At 38.7% G+C, this 20,118-nt stretch overlaps 1 protein-coding gene across 2 annotated transcripts in view; it reads left to right on the top strand.

Moving 5' to 3' along the window:
• Window positions 1-20,118, top strand: part of UBAC2 (UBA domain containing 2) — a 97,751-nt gene that overhangs the window by 57,846 nt on the left and 19,787 nt on the right. For both annotated transcript variants that reach the window (XR_015795390.1, XM_088136495.1), the window contains exons 5-6: window positions 662-785; window positions 2,664-2,711. Coding sequence is in view for 1 of the 2 variants with exons in the window: in XM_088136495.1 (XP_087992621.1) it covers window positions 662-785; window positions 2,664-2,711 (172 nt within the window). In the remaining variant the exon portion in view is untranslated. The remainder of the gene's footprint in view (window positions 1-661; window positions 786-2,663; window positions 2,712-20,118) is intronic.

Below are 20,118 nucleotides of genomic sequence, written 5' to 3'. Positions count from 1 at the left end.
TGCTGAGATTATACATGTAAGTTTCTTCAATTTGGATTTGAAAGGTTGAATAATTAAAAGCAAATACCATTTGCACTGATTTCCATGGGTTTGTTACAGTACTTACTTGTATATCGAAATAGCAGCTCAATGTAAACTATCCTTTGTACATTCAAATATATACTTCTTCTCCCGCTTTTATAAAACTATCTTTTTCTAGATTATTTGTATGTAAAAATCAGTTTCTAATATTTGTCTCTTGGGTGACTTCAGAAAGATCAAGTGTGATCAAGAAGAATAGGTCATGCAGAAGATAGGACAGAGATGTTACTCCTACCAAGTGATTGGGTATCAAGTGAAGGAGGGACCTCATTTTCTAGATCTTTCTGAATGAGGAAATTAGATTTAATTATGGCCTATTACATAGTGTAAGTGAGAAGCAGGCAAAGGCCACTATGGGCTTTATACTATTGAATGCACTTTTTAAAAACTAATTTAAACCAAAAAAAAGCTTTTGTGATATTTAGAATGTTGCTGTCAGTAAACCTGGATACAATATTTAATATTTTTAAAAGCACTAAGATGCATTTGATTATTCAAATTAGTTAAAGAAGAGAGGCTTAATACTTTCTGTAAGAATTCTGTTGATATCCCCTTTTTGCATTATATTTTGTCTCAACAGCTTGGGCCCTGTATTTGCTCTTTTTGTACCATTTTATTGCTCCATTCCAAGAGTGCAAGTGACACAAATTCTAGGACAATTTTCCATCACAAACAAGACGCTGGTTTATATATTGGGTTTGCAGGTTTGTATGTATTGATTTGTTTTTCATTAATTTAGTAGTTCTGCATTTTCCTTGCACACACTATTTTCTAGAGACCTTTAGAACAACATCCCTCGTTTCCGAATATTTAGTCCTAAAAATTACAAAACTAATTTTTAAAAATGCAATAAACACTGTAAGTAATCTGTAGATATGCAGTAAATTGGTAGATGTAGCAGTAGGAGTTTAGTCATGATCATTCAATACATATGCATATTGCCAGTCAATGGAAGGTAGAACAATGTATGCCCGTAGTTTTACCCTATTTTTAATTGCTAGCAATGGCGAAACGAGCTTTCAGTGTGCATTTAGTATTTCATTTTGTCATAGATTTTGGTTTAAAATTTCCTACAGAACTGGAGCCTTCATTCTAGACTAGCTAATTCCGTTTTTATTATTTATTTCCTTATTTATAAATGTGTTACCCTACAATTCATTTTTTTTTAAACATCCAGTATTTTATGTCGAGGAGATATCTGGTTTGGTAAATATTAGGATCTTAATCTTCTGTTTCTTCCATTTTTAAATAATTCTGTAACACCTAGGTAATTTGTTTGACAGATAACTTAGCTATATCAATAATAAACTATGACTTTTCATTGGTAAACAAACTTTCAGCTCAGGCTATTAATATGGATTTAGTCTGGATGACCTTTTCACACTTTCCTAAGTATTCAGACCAAATAAAGATGTTGTTTTGCAAATCCTATTATTTTGGTTAAGCATTTCCCTCTTACAGCTAAGGCAGTAACTTTAGATATTATCACAGCTTTACTTTCTTTGCTATGCTGTCTGATCTTATCATAACAAGCTGGTAGGTGCCGTTAAGTAATCATTCTCTGAGCAATTGAGACAATGCTAAATGGTTATCTCTCTTGCAGAGTAATTAAGTATCTGACATGATAAATTTTCAGATTGCTGAAATTTATGTTCAAGCATATAAAATATTATTAACCCTATGTTGTGCATTGCAAGTTCTTTTAAAAATGGAACAGATGCACACAATATAGCTTGAATTTTGAAGGTAGTGTGCAAAGTTTTAAACAACCTCTCCTTATTCCATTTCTGGTCGCCTGAAAAATGCAGTTACCAATGGAAATTGTTCATTTTTAGTTTGTTAAATATTCATTTTTAGCTCTTTTTCCAGGAATGACAGGGAGGAATATAGTTGATTCATTACTTGTGAGATACACAGACACAAACACATACACACACATATATCTCTATTTAATACTGCTCTGTTTGATGTAATCATCATAGTATGTCTAATCTATCTGAAACTTCAGATCTGTTTTCCTGTTCTTTTCTGAATTGAACATATTTTAATATAAGATACACAGAAAGGGTGCCCTTTTGTATTTCCTTTGATAAACAAGTTTCTGAGCAAGAGTGTAGTTCTCAGTTTTTTTGTTACCTGTTTTGTTTTTAAAAGCTGTGGTTTTTTCTTGAATATATAGATGGCTTATGAAAAAAAGTCACTTTTTTACATGTTTACTTAGAAGTTGGCTTTCATAATTGATTTTGGAGAAAAATCAATTATTAAATCAAGCAGAATTTTACAACCGAAAAAATGCTAGCAAATCTCAGCAAATTTTCAGCTCTGTTTGTTCCATCTTTTCATTCAACCTTACTGCCGATTTTTCAGTTGCTATACTTCGGAACCCCTTTTATTTGACTGGCAAATCTTGTTCTAAACTCATGGCAAGATTTAAACCATAACTTGTGCCCCTTTTGTTACACAAAAAATGTAATCTGTGACGTTAATCTCCATTACTGTATTTGAGTTAGTGTTGAAATAATATTAGTCTAAGGACTGTGCAATCTAAATTCCATTTTAAATTACACATTTTTGTTTTGTAGCTTTTAACTTCTGGGTCTTACATCTGGATTGTAGCCTTAAGTGGGCTGGTAAGTATAATTATTTCAATTACTGCTTTGATGCTTTTCATTAAGGTATAATAAAGCATCTACAGGATGTGTTTTTTCTTTAGTTCTTACTTCTCTGTACGTTTTTCTTCATTCATATTGCAGCTTTTGCCAAATTCAATTTGCATTAGGAATATACATGAAACAGGCAATTTCTTTGTTTGAATCTGGAACTATCCACCATGTTTTTGGGGTGGATCAGGGACTCTTCCAACAGTCACTCATGTCCTGGTCACCTCAGGGCTTGACTACTGCAGTGCACTCTACATGGGCTGCCCTTGAATCACACCTGGAAGCTTCAGCTGGTCCAGAATACAGTGGCGTGGGCATCATGGATATGCTTTGGTATGCCCAATAATACCTCTGCTTTGTGAGCTGCACTGGTTTCATCTTGCTTCTGGGTGCAATTCAAGGTGCTGGTCATGACTTATAAAGCCCTACCGCCTGTCTCCCATATTATCTGCCCAGCCAATTCATTCTGGCAGGGTTGGTGTGTTCTGTGTTCCTTTGATTAAACAATGTAATCTATCGGGACCCCAGAAGAGCACCTTCTGTGTAGCAGCATCTGCCCTCTGAAATGAGGTTCCCCCCAGGATCTGGACATCCCCAACCTGCTGATGCTTTGAAGAGCATTGAAGTCTTGGCTCTTTGCCCAGACCTTTAGTGAGGGTGAGTGAAGCCCCCATTTGGACTACGTTGGGTTATTTCTTTTGTTTCCTCCATTTTTTTGTCACTCTTCCCATCTTCACTATTATGTTATGGAATGTTAAAGTTAACCAATTTCCAGTACATATCGTAATCCTGAAAACTGTTGTCAGGAACAGCTGCATAGCAGGATATTCTGTTCTTGTCTTTTTAAAATCTGCAGCAATATTTAATTAATTAATTTGTATGCTGCCCAATCCCTGTAGACAGCTGCTTACAGCAAGAATGAACAATTAAAACATGTATAATAAACAATAAAATATCCACAGAATAAAATGTCCATGATAAACATTTAACAATAAAGCATCCACAATAATATTAAAACTCAATAAATTAATTTATCATTAATCCATCATAACCATCCGTAACATATGTGCTGAAGGCATGCATATAACTGTCTGGAGAGCAAATGTGATCCATCTTTTGTATCACTTCTGTTGCCATAGCTTCTAAAATGGAGGCTGGGACAAAGGGCTATGATCGGGAACCAGTGTCTTCACTCATAATGCAGAAGACTGGAGACATGCACAGGCGAGTGCTTTCTTCCCAACACAAACACGCAGAACAAAAATGCATTTCCCAAGACTCTGCATCAGCCCACAAGGCAGTTAAGAAATGGAGGTGGTTCTTTGTGAGTGATGAGGGCACTTCTGGAACAAAAGCAGGGTTTTCATCAATAAATTTCAGTGTCTCTGATTTGAACCCTAACTTCAGCAAACCATGGCTTGAACTAGTTTAAGTCTTAGTGCACTGCCTAATCTGACCTATATGGCTTGTGGTATAGTTAATATCCAATTTGATGGTGATGTTGCATAATATTGACAGTGTTGCTACGAGTAACAATAGTTACAATAGCTTCAGTGCAGGAACAGCTTTTCTCAGCATCTTAGTATTGTATTAGCTGAATAAATGTCCCCATACCAGATGAGGCAGGGTCCTATGCATCATTAATAGATAGTTTAATTAAATTTGCTAGGACTTTCCTTCAAGTGGAGATTCATGGGATTGAGCTTTAGCTAATGCAGGTTCCTTAATTAGAAATAATAGGCTGGAAAGTCCCCTTGAATGACTCTAAATTTTGCCATGTTTCATTGCTGCAATTGTAGGAAATTTTTCCAATACCCATTGTTATTTTTACAGATCATATGAGTGGATCCCTTTTCTGGTCACTGGAAAATTTATCACAAGATCACTGAAGCTTTTGTTCTTTTTTTAGTATGTGTATCTTATTCTTCAGTAAAGTTCAGAGGCAGCTTTCCTATCAAAGTATACAAGCTAAAGTGCAGAATATTTAAAATGCAGACTAGAAGCTATAGAACATAAGAACAGTCTAAAGTTTCATAACAGAGGTGTAATGAAATTAAAGAAGAGAAAAATAAAAGAAATTTATTTTATAAGGAAGGATTGACAGAAACCATGTGTTCTTCTTTATTTAAAATGTCTGTCCACAAAGGGAGGTGCCTGTTTAAAGGAGTACAAAGCAATAGTTGCCACAGATGTCAGCAACTGAAGTTACACATACACAGCGTTATTCTGAGCAATATCAAACAATGTCAAGGAAGAGGAAAGTTTTGATCTATAAACCTGTTTACATAATATTTATAATAGGCATTACTTGTCAGTATTCTCAACTTTGATATCTATAAAAGTCTTCTTTTAATCTTTTGTTAAATTTTACATTTTTAACATATACAATTAACAAAACAATCGTTAAACGTAAAGAAAAAAATAATAGAAACAAAAATCAAAGAAAAAAGTTAGGGGAAAAAACAACCCCAAACAAACCAAGGAAGAAGAAAAAAACCCCTTATATATTATACTTATCAATAGTCATGGTTTACTAATAAATACACTAATAATCAATAGAAAATATTACTATAAAATATCACAATATCTCTGCCATATTAACATATATCTTTTCCAAAAGATAGATTGCACATTTCTGACAGCCATTCCTTAACATCTGAATAATATCACTTTTCCAGTTTCTCAAAATGATTTTTAGTCACCCTCCATGCTCAATACAACCATAATTTAGCTTCCAAACATTCAGATGCCAAAGCTTTGGTATATAATTCAATATCACATTAACATTGTTAACATTTAGAGATTTTCCCATAAATGTACTTACATACATTAACACTAGTCCAAAAAGATGTCAGATGGTCACATGACCATATCGGTGTACCCCCAAATTTTTTACACCTTCAACATAGAAAAGCTGATATCTATTCTTTCAGATACATTCTTTGGGGAGTCCAGTACACCCTAAATACAATTTTCGATTAATCAAAACATGTATAATATATAACATGTATAAATGTACTTTTGCTGATGAAAATTCATGACAATAGCTGTGGCTACATTCCAGCAGGTCTATGATTATATAGATCAGCTTTCCTCAACTCTGTGCCCTCCACATTAACTTCCATAATCTGCAGTCAATTTGGTCAACAGGATTATGGGATTTGAAGCCCAACTCATCTACCAGACATTAAGTTAGGAAAGCTGATGTTGCACAGACATTATGTATAATCAAGAGCTTGGATGTTCTTATATAGCTACTTGGCTAAGAAAACAAACATTAAAATGCATGTAGTTTGTAAGATCGCACACCAGTTTTTACAACTGAAAAGTTATTTCAGAGAATACGTAAGGAAAACCCCATCTATTAATACACTGTGTGCACTAATTCATACACACACACACTGGTTGCAGTTTTCCTTCTGGCAGCTTTGTTTCAAACATACATAAAATGTAGTAAAAATATTCTGTGGAGATTGCTGATGTGCAGAAAATGCACGATGACAGTGGCTGTGGTTGCATGCCTGTATTTAGAATGTATATGTCTTTCTCTTTTGACTATGCCTTCCTATCACTTAAACACAGCAGGTTTTTATGGAAAAACCAGAGCAGGGTCTTTCCCAGAGTGTGGGAAAGCCCCTCACCTCCCTAATCCTTCTATCTCTGTAAAATAGATTTTTAGTTTACTGTTGGCTTTCGATCAGATTCCTCGAAATCAGTTAATGCCTCCTCTCCTCTCCTGGTTATAATTATAATTAAAAGACTGCTTCTGGCTGAAGGAGAAGCGTACTGCCTCCACTAAAATGCAATCTTTTGACAAATAAGTTGGGCTTATAGTTTCTTTTATGACAGAGTCATTTTCCATCTCCGTCACCATACTTAATGTCTTTCTCTCTTTACTTCCCCCTACAAGTTATATAAAGCTTTCTCTAAAATAGATATGCAGTTTGTACATGTCAGCAAATGCAAAAACTCTAAAAACGTCAATCTCTGTGTGGTTTTCAGTTTACATGTCATGGTTGCCCTGCAACAGTTGGGGGAGGGTAAGAGCGGAGAGGAACCAGTGGGGCACTGTCTCACACATGTTTACAGGGAACAAACGGTATAAAATGTCAGGATTTGGAAATGGTAAGAAGTGTTCCTTACAAAAGAGTAATGCCATTCAGTGAAGACCAAGCATGACCCTGCCATTAATTTTTAATAATAAAATTTTAATCTATATACCATTCAGACTGTGTGGGCTTGTACAGGCAAAGTGGGGAGCAAAACCCAGAGTTTTGACAATGCTCAAGCTTTACCTGGGTAAATCTGATCGGATTATTTTTTTTAATTGTTTTAAGATGCTCCTAGCTCTCCACAATTTGAAAATTCTTGAGATATGAACTCCATTATTGTCCCAGCAAGATGTAGGAACCCCATGTCACCAAAGCTGTCCAAAATCTATTCAGATAAAATAGCTGGAAAATGAGAGCAGATAAGAACAGATAAATTGGGTTGTTGTTGTTTTTTTCGGGGGAGGGACATACAAGTTCTCACACTGGTGTGGTACATGAGTTATGGGACGTTCTAGTTGATTGTGCTCTGCATGGGAAAATACACGTTGACATACACTGTTATGAGGCATGTAAAGACAAGAGTGTACAGTATATAGAAATCCCTTAATTTGCAGCTTTGTGTGTGTACAGAAGCCCTCAGAGATGTGCAGACCTATCACCCACCCCCAACACAGTTCTTCATATTCTTGGTGAACAGAGTCAACTCTCATAGTCATACATGGAAATGTATGCAGGGCCAGGTTTGCCTCAGGTGCTGCCGTCAATGGTATGTATGACATATCTGTTGCCCATGCGTGGATATATCCCTCTCCTTTCAAGTATTGTGATTGGAATAGCAACCATCTTGAAGACCATTCTCTTCAAATAACTGAATGTGGACTGATTGGCCAGAATCAGTCCCTGTTTGGACAGTATAGTAAAACTCTGTGATAGTTCTCTTGTGTTGCTCAGGCAGGTAGTGTTCCAGAGAAGGTCCTTGACTGCTACAGAATCAGCTCAATTACATCATTCAAACACTGGCTTGTGAGTGCTGAAATAATAGGTTTCATTAGTGAACGGGGAATTTAAACAAAGTACAGGTTCTACTTGCTTTATGCTAGGTTACATTTCCTGAAAACCTCACATAAAGCAAATTTGCATAAAGCAAGACACTGAACCAGTGGAAAAAAGCGGGTGGTGGGTATGGTGTAAATTTTGTCATTTTTAAAACCTTATTCTTAAACACTATGTTATTCAAACATATTTTCTTATCTCATGCTCTGTGTACAGTGAAATCTTTTGTACAGCTGGATTTCTAATGCACTTGATTATCAAGACAGATAAAGAGGTAGAATGCATCATGGCACTATGAATTATATTAGCATACTTTGTTATGTTGCATACATGTAGATTTGCCCAGGTTAAAAGCTTGTCCGACAGCTGACAATCCTTCCCCAGTTTTGGTGTGACATAGTATGTCCCACTTTGTTTCTAGTATTAGATCCTTTTCCTTTTGGGTAAGGGGTTGGACAAGATGTTGACGCCATAGTAACAGTAGTGCAGGTATGGAATTAAATGCAAGACAGAAAGCAAAATCAGAAGAACTGTACAACATGATGGTAAAAGTGTTAGGGCAGAAAGTGGTTTTGACAGGAAGAAGTTTTGACATATTTCTAGAGTTTGGCACAAATTGACTATGCTGGCATAAATCATATAATAGGGATTTTTTTGCCCATATAAAGCAAACTCTCAAAAGAAAATGATCAATCGCATAATAGCAGATTTGCATAAAGTGAGGAAAACCTGTACTGTCGAATCAGCAGTGAATTGTTGCTATTTAATGACTGCAGAATGTTGTGATAAAAGGTGGTAAACTTACAGTGGGGCAAAAAAGTATTTAGTCAGCCACCAATTGTGCAAGTTCTCCCACTTAAAAAGATGAGAGAGGCCTGTAATTTTCATCATAGGTATACCTCAACTATGAGAGACAAAATGGGGGAAAAAATCCAGAAAATCACATTGTCTGATTTTTAAAGAATTTGTTTGCAAATCATGGTGGAAAATAAGTATTTGGTCACCTACAAACAAGCAAGATGTCTGGCTCTCACAGACCTGTAACTACTTCTTTAAGAGGCTCCTCTGTCCTCCACTCATTACCTATAGTAATGGCACCTGTTTGACCTTGTTATCAGTATAAAAGACACCTGTCCACAACCTCAAACAGTCACACTCCAAACTCCACTATGGCCAAGACCAAAGAGCTGTCGAAGGACACCAGAAACAAAATTGTAGACCTGCACCAGGCTGGGAAGACTGAATCTGCAATAGGCAAGCAGCTTGGTGTGAAGAAATCAACTGTGGGAGCAATAATTAGAAAATGGAAGACATACAAGACCACTGATAATCTCCCTTGATCTGGGGCTCCATGCAAGATCTCACCCCGTGGGGTCAAAATGATCACAAGAACGGTGAGCAAAAATCCCAGAACCACATGGGGGGACCTAGTGAATGACCTGCAGAGAGCTGGGACCAAAGTAACAAAGGCTACCATCAGTAACACACTATGCCGCCAGGGACTCAAAATCCTGCAGTGCCAGATGTGTCCCCCTGCTTAAGCCAGTACATGTCTGGGCCTGTCTGAAGTTTGCTAGAGAGCATTTGGATGATCCAGAAGAGGATTGGGAGAATGTCATATGGTCAGATGAAACCAAAGTAGAACGTTTTGGTCTAAACTCAACTTGTCGTGTTTGGAAGAGAGAGAATGCTGAGTTGCATCCAAAGAACACCATACCTACTGTGAAGCATGGGGGTGGAAACATCATGCTTTGGGGCTGTTTTTCTGCAAAGGGACCAGGACGACTGATCCGTGTAAAGGAAAGAATGAATGGGGCCATGTATCGTGAGATTTTGAGTGAACACCTCCTTCCATCAGCAAGGGCACTGAAGATGAAACGTGGCTGGGTCTTTCAGCATGACAATGATCCCAAACACACCGCCCGGGCAACGAAGGAGTGGCTTCGTAAGAAGCATTTCAAGGTCCTGGAGTGGCCTAGCCAGTCTCCAGATCTCAACCCCATGGAAAACCTTTGGAGGGAGTTGAAAGTCCGTGTTGCCCAGCGACAGCCCCAAAACATCACTGCTCTAGAGGAGATCTGCATGGAGGAATGGGCCAAAATACCAGCAACAGTGTGTGAAAACCTTGTGAAGACTTACAGAAAACGTTTGACCTCTGTCATTGCCAACAAAGGATATATAACAAAGTATTGAGATGAACTTTGGATATTGACCGAATACTTATTTTCCACCATGATTTGCAAATAAATTCTTTAAAAATCAGACAGTGTGATTTTCTGGATTTCCCCCCCCCCCCCATTTTGTCTCTCATAGTTGAGGTATACTATGATGAAAATTACAGGCCTCTCTCATCTTTTTAAGTGGGAGAACTTGCACAATTGGTGGCTGACTAAATACTTTTTTGCCCCACTGTAGCTGACAAGTTAGTGGAGCAGAGAACGATGTGGGGAGTATCAAGAGCAAGGTCACAAGCACATTGACAGAGCCTCTCCTATAGCATCCCTCCTACCCCCACTGGCCAGGATTTTCAGCTTGGTTTCCTTAACAAATAATAATGGTTTCATTTTTATGTCATGCTGAATTCTAATACATTTTCACATCCTAGTAAGTGAAAAACATACCCAACAGTAGAACATGTGAACTAGTTTTAAATGCCAGTAAGAATTCTAGAGATGTATATTGAGAAGTTCTTGCACGTAATTACATGTATACCTTTAGCAAATGCAGGAAGTATTTCCAAAACACAGGGGAAGTGGTGGTTGCAGTGCTAAGCCTTGTTGTAGGGCTGAATAGAAAACAGGATTACGCTTTGCCTTGGAACTGTAATGTTTGATATCAGAAAGATCCTTTTAGTTAGAAGGATCTAAATATGGATAGAGAAGAAAACAATTAGCTGTCTCACTTACTGTTCCAGGTGTTTAGCAACTGTTTTTTTTCCGGAAAGCCACTGAGAAGGGAGTGAGTACTGTAAAGTAAGCGAACACTTCTATTCTTTTTTCACTCCACCTTTGTATGTGTTTAAACACACTTAATTTGGTTTTTTGGATTTGCATAATTCAGTGAATCAGAAACCAACCAAATGGGTTGGGTTGACACATCATACTAAGCCACAGAAATCTACTCAAGGGTAACACTAAAAAAGCTGGCATGTTGTTTGAATGCAGATGTTGCATATTTTAATGGGGTTGGTTAGGTATTTATTGTGAACCAAGCCTGTTTTTTTTTTAAAAAAATAGAGAAATAAAAACATTTCATTTTTTAAAAAAATAGCTAGATGGCTTTAACACCATGGATTATACAACATCTATTAAGTAATTATAATATTCTGGCCCTATTCTTTATTTATTTATTTATTTGTTTGTTTAATTTTTCGGCCACCCATCTCCCCCCAATGGGGGAACTCTGGGCGATTCACAACAAACAGTAAAAACATAAAATATATAAATACATAAAACCTTAATTAAAAACATTACTAAAAAGGAGAAGGAGAGACCAAGAGGATGAAAAATCTGAGGCTGAAGGCAGGCGGCTTCTATGGGGCTAGCCATCCCCATGCTTGAGGTATTCCCACCCCACCCCAGGCCAGATGGCAGAACCAGGTCTTCAAAGTCTTACGGAAGGCCAGGAGTGTGGGGGCCAATCGCACCTCCGGGGACAGAATGTTCCAAAGAGCAGGGGCTACCGCAGAGAAGGCCCGCCTTCTGGACCCCGCCAATCAAAGTTCTTTCACTGAGGGGGTCCGAAGGCATGCCCTCTCTGTGTGATCGGGTGGGACGGGTTGAAGTCATAGGGGAGAGGTGGTCCCTTAGATAACCTGGTCCCATGCCATGTACGGCTTTAAAGGTGATAACCAACACCTTGAATTGGACCTGGAAGCAAACTGGCACCCAATGCAGCTCGTGGAACAGAGGCATTACATGGGCCCTCCTTGGGGCTCCAACAATAGCCTGTGCAGCTGCATTCTGGATCAGCTGCAGCTTCGGGATACTCTTCAAGAGTAGCCCCATGTAGAGTGCATTGCGGTAGTCTATCTGGGAGATAAGGGCGTGAGTGACTGTTTGAAGGGCATCCCGATCCAGGAAAGGGCGTAACTGATGCACAACCCGAAGTTGTGCAAAGGCCCTCCTTGCCACGGCTGCCACCTGCTCTTCAAGCAGGAGCCGTGAGTCTAGGAGGACCCCCAGATTACGTACTGGGTCTGTCTAGGGCAGTGCCACCCCATCCAGCACCAAAGATGACAAAATCCCAGATATAGAGGAGCCATTAACCCACAGCCACTCCATCTTACCAGGGTTCAGCCGAAGCCTGTTCCCCATCCAGACCCTTACAGCCTCCAGGCACTGCAAAAGGGTGGCCACGGCATCACTTACTTCACCAGCGATGGAGATGTATAGCTGCATATCATCAGCATACTGATGATACCTCACCCCATGATGACGGGTGATCTCACCCAGCAGTTTCATGTAGATGTTGAAAAGGAGCGGACCACATACTTAACCCAATCAGCCTGTAACCTAGTTATGGTGTTTATTGCTAGTTCTGTCAACATACAGTCACACTAACTGAATCAAAAATAACTCCTTTGGGAATCTACCCATTTTCTCTCCTGAAAGTATGAAAGTACTAGCAAGGTTTCTCTTAGGAAAGTACTAGCAAGGTTTCATTAATAATTGCCCTCTTCTGCATTGGGGAGGCCATTGCTTTTTCTTCAGTTCTTTTTCTAAGATTAGGTAAGCAAAATAGATTAATGGACTGGGTTAAATGATTGAATCTTGTGGGGCTCAGTTTAACAGGCTCCCTTTGGTGTTCCTATGCATGTGAACCCCCAATTACATACTTAAACATGTTGTGGGAATGCAGCTTCTGTTTCGCAGGTCTTATTAATTTCCCTTCACCTCAGGTCACAAAATTTGACATAGTTGTGGCTATGGACGGGAAATATCAGGAGAAGTCCAGAAAAGGCAACCAGACATTTTTCTGTTGTTGGCATTGAGTTCATATTTTCTATCATATCCTTCTACGCATCTTTCTCACCTCTGAGAAATTATTGATTTATAAATTTACATCCATGGTTTTTCAATAGTTGGTAAATCTTAGAGCTATGGATAACTGTTTATAAATTAAGACTTAATTTTCTGTATCAGTCTCCAGTCCAGAAGCCAGGCACTATGTCTCTTGCCCAGCTGCCCAACATCAGGAGAGGTGGCTTATTGCCCTGATGTCACTCCCTTTCATCCCACTCCCCGACATCCATTTATCTTTGCAGGACAATGTGAGGAAACATTACTTTCCAGTTTGCCCTGGTTGAAGCTGTTTGTCTTGTGTAAGGTGGTTCCTGCTAAGTGCACTGCCTTCCTCAGGGGAGAAGGATCACGTGTGGTCAAACACGCAGTACAGCTGCCTGAATTTACTTCTGCCAGAATTGTCTGTACCTTACCTTTCCTTCACACAGGCGTGCAAGGCACCTGGTAATACTGTACTTCAAAAAGGGGCAGAGACTTGTTAAAATCCCTGTTTAATCTTTTTCTTTCTTTAATCTTTTCTGTTTTGGATTACACATCTTTCATTTAAGAACTGTATTTTAGACTTTCATCATTTAATGATTTAGTCCATATTAAGTCAACACTGCATTATTCTGCTTTTATTAGCTGGTTGAAAGCTGAAATGTTTGCAAGAATGAACAAGAAAATTAAGGCTTTTCATTTTTGTTTTCAAAATAAAAAATGCTTGTGCTGATTATTTGGACAGATGAAAGGAAGCAGTTATTTTTGATATACTTTTTAACAGATGTCGCTTCCTTTGTGTGAGAGGCAAAAGCCTACACACTGAATTGCATAGTATATTTGGCACAATTTCAGACTATACCCTGAATGGTACTCTTCAAAGTTTCCCTTGTTTATATGGAACTGTTTGCTAATATTTTAGAAGAAAATGAAGTTTGTTCATAGCTCATTGTTATATATTATCCCATCAGAAGTGGACTTCTTTAGCTTTTTCTGTGTATTTCTACATAGGCTGCTTAGAATTCTACATGTCCTTCATAAGATGGAAGATATTTTGTTGATTTTTGAATGAATCATACTTTCATTCATACTTTAACTGAAAAATAACTTTAATTGAAAAAATAACAAATGACTACATTTCATAAATTTCTGAAGGTTTCCTATGTTAATGGAGATGTACCTTGGCACTCCCAAATTTGTTTATGCCATAGCCAAATAGCCAGTTTTATCTGTCATGAATAACTATGAAGCAAAATTCAGAGGTGAAGACTGCAACCTGCATTGCTTTGTTTGCAGTTTTGCCTTTTAGATTCAAAATGTAAAATCCAAATTTTAACTTAACAGATAACCCATTGACAATTATTATGTCATGATGGTAACAGATATTTTAAAAGTATAGTCAGGATTAATCATGGGTAAGAAATTAGATCCATGCTCCTCCTGGTTAACTAAGACTTCCTGGAAGGTAACGTGGGTGCGTTCTGGCAATGGTGAATGCATTCTTCAGAGAGGCTGGTCTTGTCAACGCTTGAGCGGGTTCTGGTCTGTGACCGTAATAAAGATGATTCTGATTCAACACTTAACCGGGAGGTGGTCCCTTCTCAAGAAACCATTGATGGACCCCAGTATGTTAAACAACTTTTGCCCGGTCTCCAACCTTCAGGTGGTGGTTGTGCTGCAGCTTCAGAGGGCCCAGGATGAAACAGATTTTCTGCATCCCTTTCAGTTAGGTTTCATGCCTGGATATGGGACTGAAATGGCATTGGTCGCGTTTATGAATGACCTTTGGTAGGAGTGGGATGGAGGTTGTCCGTGCTCTTCTTGATCTCTCAGTGGTTTTTGATACCCTCAGTCATGGTATGAGGCTGGGAGCTGGGGGCACTGCTTTGCAGTGGTTCTCTGCCTTTCTCCAAGGCCATTTCCAGTTGGTATTGGAAGGGGGAAGAAGGCCCCCTGGATACAAAGATTATCCACAGTATGCTTTGGTACACATATGTTATACCTTAGCTTTGTGAGCTGCACTGGCTGTCATTTGGCTTCTAAGTGCAATTTATTGCGTTGGTTGTCACCTATGAAGCCATTCATGGCATAGGCCAGGATATTTGAGGGACTGCCTTTCTCCAGTAGTCTCTGTCTGACCCATCAGGCCTGGCAGAAGGAGCATCCTCTGGGTTCCATCACTTAAGCAGTGTCATCTGATGAGTGCCAGAAAGCTTGCCTCTTCTGCTGCTGCACCTGCCCTTTACTTAAACAGTAGATAACATTGTGGGGCACAGCTATGTTAAGGAAGTAAACATGGGTGTGATTAGTGAAACTTGAAGTACAAAATAGAAATAACTTAAAAAATAAATGGGGCTATTTACCATAGTACTGTATCGATAATGTCCAAATCAAATCAGAATGGCCTAGTAATATTGTTCAATAGTTAAGTTTTAAGAATACAAGGAGGAATAAATATGTTTACTAGAGTGGAATCTTATGAGTCATGAGGAAACTGCTGAAAATTTAAAATAATGTTTTGGCTTCCTGATGTCTTCTTCAAAAAAAAAGAAAGAGGGAAATGTAGGTGATGGGGCTGTTTTCTTTCTCATGCATAGTAATGGCTTTGCCAAGATTTCATTGCTGCTTCACTTTTATTTAGAGGAAGGTAGATAACTGAATTAATAACGTGTATTTATTCAAAAGATTACAAGTGGCATCTCTGTCCTGTATCGTGCAGTGAAGAACGACTGTTTGATTTATCGGAAGTGAAAACAAAGCCACAGCCACTTCCTTTTTTTGTGGGGTTATGTTTGGGATGGGATGGTGTAGAACACTAGAGAGCAAAATATTTATTCAAAAAATAAAATGAAAACATTATACAGGTAGTCCCAGTTTAAGAACAAGTTCTGTTCCCAAGGTCTGTCCTTAAGCCGGAACTGTATTATTGTATAATAAGTATTATTGTATAAGTAGTATTGTGTAATGAACTTGAACCATTGTGGATTTAGCTCAAATCATTATGTATTTAACTCGAATTTTGCTACAATAGGCTCCGTTCTTAACTATGGGTCGTCTGTAATCCAGGCATTCTCAGCCTGGGGACAACCTCTAATGAACTGGATAAGAGAAGAAGTGCATGAAAGAACATGAACAATGTTCTTGATTCTGTTTTCTTCTTTATATATAGCAGAATTAATATCTTAAGTTCAAATTAATTAACACATGTAAAATGGTAAAATACCACTCTCCTCCCTGCACTAGTCTGTTAAATCAAAGGTTTCCTGTATTAATATAACATTTAATAATTAGGAGATTTTATAACATTCAAAAAAAATTTTACTTGTTTGCATCAATTTCCTGCATGTTTTCAGACATTAATCTTTCTGTGATCATACATGATATACCACCTCAACCTTTTTCTACAGCAGTGAGCTTTTTCTATAGTCTAGATCCTATAGTTCTCTCTGTTGGAAATTTTAATCAGCAAATGAATCAACAAACAATAGTAAATATGGAATTTCTGATGTTTTTATTCAAAATAACATGGCTTTTCCTCTTGTTTCAATAACTACACTATTTATTTATTTATTTATTTATTATTTGCAGTGCCAGACCAAGTCAAAATTTAAAAAACAGGACACCAGTAATACATATATAAGTAACTATATATAGTACATACATATTTAAAAGGGAGAAGCCCTATGAGTTTAACATTGCATAGACGGAACCAAACAATTTCTATAAGCTAAAGCTATAAATAAAAAACTTGGTAGTGCCTTCAAAACACCTGGGTATTGGTCATTTAATAAGAATACCTCAATCTCCTCATTATGAGTGGAGTTTATCAGACTAAAGAGTGGCTGTATAGGCTCTGATTGCCAGGGCATATACAGGGGGCACTTTAAAAGGATGCGTGAAACAGACTCAACCTCGGTATTCAAGCAGATACATACCTGATCTTTTTATGGAAGGTTGGCATATCAATCAGCTGTCTCCCTACTAGGAAGAGCATCTATACAGGCCAGGGAGAAGAGCCTTCTATTTGCGGTGTACAGAATCTTATAAAAGTAATCAGAGAGTGTTCAGGGGGAGAAAGCAATTTGTCTATATGAGGGATGGGAAAGTTTGGCTCTGTCCACCTGAATGTCCTGAATGTCTAAGTCCCATATGTTCTGCTTAAGTTCTACCAGGGCTTTTTCTAGGCCTAAAGCAAGTAGGGCTAGTATTGGCAGTCCACACTGTCTCATTTTCAGAGTAGATTGATGTATATCCTATAGAATGAAATGTACCAATGAAATTACCCAAATGATTTGTTTCACCCAGAATCTTAGACAACATAATCTTGCCAGGGCCTCAAATGAGATGCAGTTATATGAGGCCGAATGGACATATAAGCTGGCCCTTTCTGCATCCCAGTTCTTCAGTGTCCCCTAAACTGTCCTCCTATGGCAGTTTCTATTGTCTTTGAGTAGTTATAATGAAACAGTTTCTGCTTTTCAAAGTCTCATTAGCATTGCCCAAAAGGATATCCAGCCTGCTGCTCTACTGTCTGTGCATCGACTAGTTAGGAGACATAAACCATGGTTCAATAAAGGTGTTTTGGTTAAAACCCAGGTAATGCAGGCATACAAGAGAGCACATTGAGCCAATGATCTCTACTCCTGTGAAATCTTTTATGAGCATAAAAGGAGATACAAGAAGCTATTAAAAAATATATATATATGCCAGGAATTTTGGGCAGAGATCCAGCAGGCCGTAACAAACAAAAATCATAGGATATTTTGGTTTCTAGTATCAATCTTCAGTTAACACAAAACCAAAAAGCAATTCAATCTCCCTTGATACTTGGTAAAGGCATTTTCAAAGTGTGTTTTCACCTACTCAGGGTTGTATCTCAAACTCTGTGTGTTAGAGGACCCTATTCTAGAATAACCCCCAGTAACTCTTGTGGAAATACAAAAACTAATTGTGTGACAAAAATAATAAAGTTCCTGGTTCAGATTTCATTCCCTTGGAATTCTTAAATACATCATGGTGGGTTTCAGTGTTAGTCCCTCTTTTCCCTGTTATAAATTCTTCTATGGTAATTCCTGAGAGCCAGTTTGGTGTAGTGGTTAAGGCACCAGGCAAAAACTGGGAGATTGTGAGTTCTAGTCCTACCTGAGGCACAAAGCCAACTAGGTGACCTTGGGCCAATTGCTTTGTCTCAGCACTAGGAAGCAGGCAATGGCAAACCGCTTCCAAAATCTTGCCAAGGAAACTGCAGGGATTTGGCCAGGCAGTCACCAGAGTCAAAAATTGACTTGAAGGCACATGTGCGCGCACACACACACACACACAGTTCCTAAAAACTGGCTCAATTCCATCACTCTCCCAATATATACAGTGGGGCAAAAAAGTATTTAGTCAGCCACCAATTGTGCAAGTTCTCCCACTTAAAAAGATGAGAGAGGCCTGTAATTTTCATCATAGTATACCTCAACTATGAGAGACAAAATGGGGGGGGGGGGGGGGGGAAATCCAGAAAATCACACTGTCTGATTTTTAAAGAATTTATTTGCAAATCATGGTGGAAAATAAGTATTTGGTCAATATCCAAAGTTCATCTCAATACTTTGTTATATATCCTTTGTTAGCAATGACAGAGGTCAAACATTTTCTGTAAGTCTTCACAAGGTTTTCACACACTGTTGCTGGTATTTTGGCCCATTCCTCCATGCAGATCTCCTCTAGAGCAGTGATGTTTTGGGGCTGTCGCTGGGCAACACGGACTTTCAACTCCCTCCAAAGGTTTTCCATGGGGTTGAGATCTGGAGACTGGCTAGGCCACTCCAGGACCTTGAAATGCTTCTTACGAAGCCACTCCTTCGTTGCCCGGGCGGTGTGTTTGGGATCATTGTCATGCTGAAAGACCCAGCCACGTTTCATCTTCAGTGCCCTTGCTGATGGAAGGAGGTGTTCACTCAAAATCTCACGATACATGGCCCCATTCATTCTTTCCTTTACACGGATCAGTCGTCCTGGTCCCTTTGCAGAAAAACAGCCCCAAAGCATGATGTTTCCACCCCCATGCTTCACAGTAGGTATGGTGTTCTTTGGATGCAACTCAGCATTCTCTCTCCTCCAAACACGACAAGTTGAGTTTAGACCAAATCGTTCTACTTTGGTTTCATCTGACCATATGACATTCTCCCAATCCTCTTCTGGATCATCCAAATGCTCTCTAGCAAACTTCAGACGGGCCCAGACATGTACTGGCTTAAGCAGGGGGACACATCTGGCACTGCAGGATTTGAGTCCCTGGTGGCATAGTGTCTTACTGATGGTAGCCTTTGTTACTTTGGTCCCAGCTCTCTGCAGGTCATTCACTAGGTCCCCCCATGTGGTTCTGGGATTTTTGCTCACCATTCTTGTGATCACTTTGACCCCATGGGGTGAGATCTTGCATGGAGCCCCAGATCAAGGGAGATTATCAGTGGTCTTGTATGTCTTCCATTTTCTAATTATTGCTCCCACAGTTGATTTCTTCACACCAAGCTGCTTGCCTATTGCAGATTCAGTCTTCCCAGCCTGGTGCAGGTCTACAATTTTGTTTCTGGTGTCCTTCGACAGCTCTTTGGTCTTGGCCATAGTGGAGTTTGGAGTGTGACTGTTTGAGGTTGTGGACAGGTGTCTTTTATACTGATAACAAGGTCAAACAGGTGCCATTACTATAGGTAACGAGTGGAGGACAAAGGAGCCTCTTAAAGAAGTAGTTACAGGTCTGTGAGGGCCAGACATCTTGCTATGGTGACCAAATATTTATTTTCCACCATGATTTGCAAATAAATTCTTTAAAAATCAGACAATGTGATTTTCTGGCTTTTTTTCCCCATTTTGTCTCTCATAGTTGAGGTATACCTGTGATGAAAATTACAGGCCTCTCTCATCTTTTTAAGTGGGAGAACTTGCACAATTGGTGGCTGACTAAATGCTTTTTTGCCCCACTGTACCTGAGCCTATTCCAATTCATAAAGGAGTTAAACAAGGATGTATTCTAGCCTCCCATTGTTTAACTTTTACATTAATAATATTGTTGTAGCTTTTGCCAATCCATACTTCCATCCTCCATCCCTCGCCCATTGTCCAATCCCTTCTTCTGTACACGGATGATGCAGCTATTCTTTCCATTTCAAAAATTGGGCTGTGTAGAGATTTCAAGGAGCTTTCGAGGTACTGTGATAGAGAATGTCTCGAAATAAGCTACCAGAAGATGAAAAGTTCTGGTTTTTTCCAGAAGATGCTCTG

Source organism: Python bivittatus, unplaced genomic scaffold (genome assembly GCF_059951505.1).
Source record: "Python bivittatus isolate LINGU-HERP-01145 unplaced genomic scaffold, Pbiv_v1 ctg000060_np1212, whole genome shotgun sequence".
NCBI lineage: Eukaryota > Metazoa > Chordata > Lepidosauria > Squamata > Pythonidae > Python > Python bivittatus.
The sequence above is the reverse complement of the archived record's forward strand: the minus strand, read 5'-3'. Positions and strand labels throughout refer to the sequence as shown.